This window comes from Melospiza georgiana, chromosome 32 (genome assembly GCF_028018845.1).
Source record: "Melospiza georgiana isolate bMelGeo1 chromosome 32, bMelGeo1.pri, whole genome shotgun sequence".
Lineage (NCBI taxonomy): Eukaryota > Metazoa > Chordata > Aves > Passeriformes > Passerellidae > Melospiza > Melospiza georgiana.
In genome coordinates, this window is record NC_080461.1 from 4,322,085 (window position 1) to 4,328,746 (window position 6,662).

Below are 6,662 nucleotides of genomic sequence, written 5' to 3' on the forward strand. Positions count from 1 at the left end.
CCTTCCCCTCTCCCTTGCACTGTTATCACAGGATGGCCTCAGTAGTCGGGGCATTTGGGAGGGTCGGCTCATTATTGTGGCAGCACCTGACCTCCAGTCAAGGTGTAAGACATTGATCCCCACCACTGGACAGTGAAGAAGGAGTTGATTGAAAAAACTTTGAGGGAGGCTAGAGGTATAAAAGACAGAATATTCATTTTGTAGATGAGCACACAGTGACTGAATCCTTTGCTCCTGGCATTGTATCCTTCTCTTTATTCAGTCTTCTGTTGTATTTTGATAAGGCCTTAACAAACCATAAATTTTTGGAAGTGAAAATCGTTTCTCACATGGGGTTGGGGAATGTGTGGCAAGATTGTCCGCAATGGATCACCTCTCAAGGTACAACTTCTCTGACCTGGCCAGACCTCCTTAGTAGATAGCCTGCATCAATATCAAGCACTGAATGCTGCAATCACATCTCGTATAATAGGAACAGCAAAAAAATATACCTTATAAGATAGGAATAACTAATGCTTAGAAGGTCTTTGAAAAATTTCTCCATAACTGTAAAAGGAAATCTACCTGATGAACTGCACTAGAACAGGGAAATCAAGGCAGAGTCATGGTTTGTCAGGACTTGCTTGATCCTAATGAGCCCCGTGGTGCATTTAGAGCTGAGCCCTGGAACCTCAGGGCCTGAGAGTAGATTCCACAAAGCTTTGCAGGAGTAAAAGTCAGAAGAAACACCCAAAGTGTCTCGAGGCATGAATGGGTCCCACTGAGATCCATTCCAACACAAGCTCCTCATGAACTCCTTGGAGAAGTGGAGGCCAGAATGGCACAAAAAGCTCTCAGAGATTCAGAGTGGAAAGGAAAATCCAAAGTACTTAAAAGACCCTGAGTACTTCAAAGTATTAATAGGCACCACTGAGTGTCACTACAAAGCTCTCAAGGGACTCATTAAAGCAGATAATTGGGGCCATGATTGCACAAACCTCTCACAGAGTCTGGATCAAAAGGGAAACACAAAGTACCTTAAAATAACTGAAGTACCCTGAAATATTAATGAGTCCCACTGAATATTGTTACTGACAAAGCCTCTGCAGGGATCATTACAGCAGATAATTGGAGGCAAGGATTGCACAAACCTCTCAGAGACTCCAAGGCAAAAGCCAAACCCAAAGTCCTTTGAAAAACCTGCAGTCTCTGGAAGCATTAAGGAGCCCCCAGGGCCATTCCTGAGCAAGGCTCCCCAGGGACTCCTTCCAGCAGATCCTTGAGGCCACTGGGATGTGGGCTGGGGGGGATGCTGAGGGCAGGACAAGGGACTGACAGTGCCCAGCCAGGCTGGAGCTGTGCCAGGAAGCCCCAGGGCCTCAGGACAAGGTGTCTCCTCACAGCCCTTGGTGGCACAGACCCAGCTGCTGTGCCCCAGGGCACTAAGACTTGGGTTCTCTTTGTCCCCAGCTGTCATCACTGCCTCCAGTTCTCTGCTCTGCCTGGGGCCTGGGGATATTTTCTCAGTTGTGTCCCTCAGTGGGACCCATTAAAAGTCCAAGAAACTTTGGAGTTGGATTCTGCCTTGGAGTTCTGGAGACGTTTCTTCAGCTCCCTCTCAGGGACTGAGGTTAATGCCCTCAGCACAAAACCCCAGAGGCTCATTAAAGTCCTTGTGCTGTGTCTGTGCTGCTGAGCTGCGCTGGGTTTCTGGCACAGAGGCAGCTCCTGGTAACCAAGAAGAGCTTCAAAAGCACATTTCTCTTGATGAGCAGCTCTTCTGCCAGCCCAGCACGGCTGGGGCACTGCCTACAGCCACCCTGGGCACAGCACAGAGGCATAGAGAGCTTCAATCAGTCAGGGCTGAGAAGGTGCTGAGATGTGCCTGGGACAGAATCACTGCCAGCCCTTGGCACAGGAACCTCTGGCTGCAGGACAATGCAACTGCAGCTCCTGGAGCCATCTCCTCAAGCTGGAACATCCCAATGCCTACAGACTCTGTGAGTACATTCTCTGATTGTCTCTTGTTCAGGGCAGCCAGGGGTGCCCAGGGCTGTCCTGCAGCCCAGGGCGCTGTGTTGGGGCAGGGACTCTGCTGCCTGCCAGGGACAGCTCTCAGCCAGCCCTGGCAGCTGCTCCCAGCACTGGGGGATGAGATCTGGGTGGGAGGAGACAGTTGGTAAGGCTTGGAAGTGTTCTCTTTGTGTGGGGAGGATGTTGCATTGTTCAGGACTGCTCCCAGCATGGCATTTAACTCCAGAATGTTTCCAAGCAGATTATACAGGGAGCACAGTGAAGCAGGACCTGCATGCAAGGGGAAGTCCTGCTTTATTAATGTACTGCTCTGGGTTGTCTGAGTGGGAAATTGCACATAGATATTAATCTCTCAGTATAGGTTTAGATAAAAAAATCTTCTCAGATGTTTATAAACAAGGCATCGACAGAAATCAGCACTGGGCCCCTCACAGGCAGCATCACTGTTGCTTTTACAGCCTCCTCAGGCTTGCTCTGACGTTGCCGTCAGAGCCTGCAGAGCCAGAGCTGCCCCTGGGCAGTGCCAGAGCTGGGAGGGGTCTGCAGCGCAGAGCTGAACCCTCAGGGCTTGGCTGGGCTCTGGCAGCACTGGCAGGGCCCAGCCTTGGGCACAGGGAAGCAGCTGCTGGCAGGGACAGCTCCAGGCAGCAGACCCCTGGGCAGGGAGTGGGGGGAAAGTGCCCCCAAGCTGTGCTGGGATATTTAAAGTCCTCTCTAAACCCAACTTTTCCATGATTACTTATTTACAGATCTCCATGCCAAGATACCAAAAATGTCCAACAGCAGCTCCATCAGCCACTTCCTCCTGCTGGCATTGGCAGACACGCGGCAGCTGCAGCTCCTGCACTTCTGCTTCTTGCTGGGCATCTCCCTGGCTGCCCTCCTGGGCAACGGCCTCATCATCAGCGCCATAGCCTGCAGCCACCACCTGCACACGCCCATGTTCTTCTTCCTGCTCAACCTGGCCCTCAGTGACCTGGGCTCCATCTGCACCACTGTCCCCAAAGCCATGCACAATTCCCTCTGGGACACCAGGGACATCTCCTACACTGGATGTGCTGCTCAGCTCTTTTTTTTAGTTTTCTGTGCGACCACAGAATTTTTCCTCTTGACCATCATGTGCTACGACCGCTACATGTCCATCTGCAAACCTCTGCACTATGGGACCCTCCTGGGCAGCAGAGCTTGTGCCCACATGGCAGCAGCTGCCTGGGCCTGTGGCTTTCTCTATTCACTGCTGCACACAGCCAATACATTTTCCCTGCCCCTGTGCCATGGCAATGTCCTGGGCCAGTTCTTCTGTGAAATCCCACAGATCCTCAAGCTCTCCTGCTCCAAATTCTACCTCAGGGAAGTTGGCTTTCTTGCTGTTAGTGCCTGTTTAGCACTTGGCTGTTTTGTGTTCATTGTTTTCTCCTATGTGCAGATCTTCAGGGCTGTGCTGATTCCCTCTGAGCAGGGACGGCACAAAGCCTTTTCCGCCTGCCTCCCTCACCTGGCCGTGGTGTCCTTGTTTATTGTCACTGGCATATTTGCTCACCTGAAGCCCCCCTCCATCTCCTCCCCATCCCTGGATCTGGCCCTGTCAGTTCTGTACTCAGTGGTGCCTCCTGCCCTGAACCCCCGTCATCTACAGCCTGAGGAACCAGGAGCTCAAGGCTGCAGTGTGGAGACTGACGTCTGGATGGTTTCGGAAACATTAACTGCTGGCCAATTTCTGCAAATAACTTGTAATAAAAATAATTTATGATACTTCCTGTTGGTTTCATTTTGGAGGTTCTTTTTCTTTGTTTTACTTTTTAAATTTTGTCTTATACTGTTAGATTGGATGTGACCTACACACACGTGATTAGGGTACAAAGAAAAAAAGGGTTTTATTTTGCCTTTTCTCTTGTTTACATACTTTTAACTAAGCATCCTCTTAAGTCATTATTTACATCACAATAACTTCTTATATTCATTGAAGCAAAGCTATTAGTATCAATATAAGCGGCAAAAGTTATACAGAAATTTAATAAGGTACATATACACATTTACATATGCCTCTAGTCCAGCTTACAAAAATTTACATATTTCTTTTCCAATCCGTTCCCATGCTGATCCATTGTCTTCTTCTTTGCTATGGATAGACACTAAAATAATCAATTGTTATTTCATCTATTAACTCAGCTTTCCTTGTAAGCTAGCATTCAAGTCCCTCTGTATTATCCACAGAGAAATGTGATTATTGACATCATTCCTCATTTTGTTTCTCTCCACCTTCCCTGTGGCCACAGATTGTGTCAATGAAGAGCTTTGCTCTCAGCAGCTTTAAAGGAGCTAAAGATCTCCCAGCAAAGTTGTCTGCAGAGATGCCCTTGTGCTGCCTTCTCTGGAGCTGAAGCAGCAATGTCTGTGTGCAGAGCTGGGGGCAGATCAGGGCTGGCCCAGCAGCTGTGCCCAGCAGCAGCAGCACTTGGTGTTGCCAGGGCTGCTGCCGTGGCCCTGCCCTGCTGCCCTGGTGGCCCTGGTGTTGCTGCAGGGCCTGAGTGCTCTCGGGGCCGGGCACAGTCCTGGGGGTGGCAGTGCCGGGGCTGCAGCAGGGACAGGCCATGGGCACTGCTGGGGCAGCGCTGACGCCTCAGGCCAGGCCCTGGGGGCTCCAGGCTCCTTGCCCAGGCTCTCTCAAGAACACACCCAGGCAAAGGCTCAGCACAGAAAAGCCCCGTGAACAGCCCCAGGCTGGCCGTGGGCAGGCTGGGGGCAAACAGCGTGGCTGGGGCTCTTCAAGAGCCCTGGGGCAGATGGGAAGGGGCAGCAGAGCAGGGGCTGATCCATCCCCAGTGCGCGGCACAGCCCAGGGCAGCGTCCCAGAGCATCCTCATGGAACTGCCAACAACATCCCCCTTCTGCAGCCCTGGCCTCTCCCCCAGCTCACACAGGTGCCCCATCCTTGCAGGCACAGATAGAGCAGCATTGGCTCAGCAGCCCCTGTTTGCATTGCACAGAGCAGGGGGAGCACCCCCATGCTGTTGCTGTGGGGACATGAACCTGAGGGAGCACAAATGCCATCAGCCCCTGGGGCCAGCAAGGGCTGGGGGACACCAGGGAAACCACTCAGCTTTGTCCTGGCCTCTGCAGTCAGCCAGAAAATTTGTTCCCATCAGCTGGGAGTTTCTTGTCCCACTGCAGATGCTGTTGGTCACAGCCAGGGCTGCCTGGCAGCCACTCCCAAATTGCCCTGAACATTTCTACTGCTTCACCTTTGCTTTCTTTACTCTTCCCTTTTACAAATTTCTTCCTGTTTCCCATCCCTCTTCCCTCCCCTGCAAACAGCCCATCCCTGTTTGCCCTTTCCTCTCTGGCCCCACTCCCCATTGAAGTTCCTGACTTGCCCCCATGGGAACATTCCTTGGGCAGCAGGATCATCCTACAAGTGCTGCAGGAATTGTCTGCAGGCTCCTGCAGTGCCTCGTGCTGCGCCGTTTGCCAGAGGCACCCCAGGCCAGGGGGGCACATCTGAGCTGCTGTGTTTGGCTCTGGGGCTCCCTGTTCTGGGCAGTGAGGAGGAGCTGCAGAGGCTCTGCAGGACTGACAGGATGGGCTTTGGGGCTGCCAGGAGAAGCTGACGGACCTGGGCTGCTGAAGCTTCTGAAGAGGAGGCCCAGGGCTCATCCTGCAACTGCTCCAAGGGTGGTTTCAGAGAATCCCAGAATCAGAAAGGCTGGAACAGGCCATGGAGATCATCATGTCCAACCTGTTCCCTGACACTGCCTTGTCTACCCTGAGCCTCCTCCAGGATTAACAACCCCAGCTCCCTCAGCCACTCCTCAAAGCTCTTGTGTTTCAGACCTCTCCCCAGCCTTGTTGCCCTTCTCTGGACACGCTCCAGCCCCTCCATGTCCTTCCTAAATTTGGGGTCCCAGAACTGCAAACAGCACTCCAGGTGCTGCCCAAGCATTGATGAGCACAGGGGAAGAATCCCTGCCCTCTCCTGCTGGCCACACCATTCCTGATCCAGGCCAGGAGCCATTGGCCTTTCTTGCCACTTGGGCACACTGCTGGCTCATGTCCAGTCTGCTGTCCCTCAGTCCCTGCAGGTCCCTTTCTGCCTGGCTGCTGTCCAGCCATTCTGTGCCCAGCCTGTAGTGCTGCAGGGGTTGTTGTGGCCAAAGTGCAGGACCCAGAACTTGGACTTGTTTAACTTCACCTTGTTGGATCTCGGCCTTGGATCCAGCCTGTCCAGGGCCCTGTGCAGAGCCCTCCTACTGTCCAGGAGATCAACACTCCCAGCAAACTCGGTGTCACCACGGTTCCATGAGGCCTCACGGTGTCCCAATGGTCTGCATGATTCCATGAGTCCTCTCAGTGCCACAATGTTCCTTTGGTTCCATGGGACCCCTTGGTGTCACAAAGTCTCTTTGGACCTTGGGTCCTGCAATGTCACAATGGATCCTTGGTCCCCCAAGGCCCTGCTGTGTCTCAATGGTTCCTTGGTTCCATGAGGTCAGGCAGTGAAACAATGCTCTTCTGTGTTCCACAGTGTCACAATGTCCTCTTGGTCCCAAGGGCCTCCATGGTGTCAAAAATGTTTCATTCATTCCAGGAGTCCCTGAAGAACGCCACTGGCCTCTTGGTTCCATGGGGCCCTGCAGTGTCACTATGGCCCC

The 6,662-nt window shown here is 52.6% G+C and overlaps 1 protein-coding gene across 1 annotated transcript; it reads left to right on the forward strand.

The window, feature by feature from the left end:
- Positions 1-2,785: 2,785 nt before the first annotated feature.
- On the forward strand, positions 2,786-3,658 carry LOC131095005 (olfactory receptor 14J1-like; the record flags this gene model as incomplete). Its single annotated transcript, XM_058042595.1, has 1 exon — positions 2,786-3,658. A coding segment is annotated over exon 1 (873 nt), but the record flags the coding sequence as incomplete, so codon positions are not given.
- Between the last annotated feature and the right edge of the window lie 3,004 nt (positions 3,659-6,662).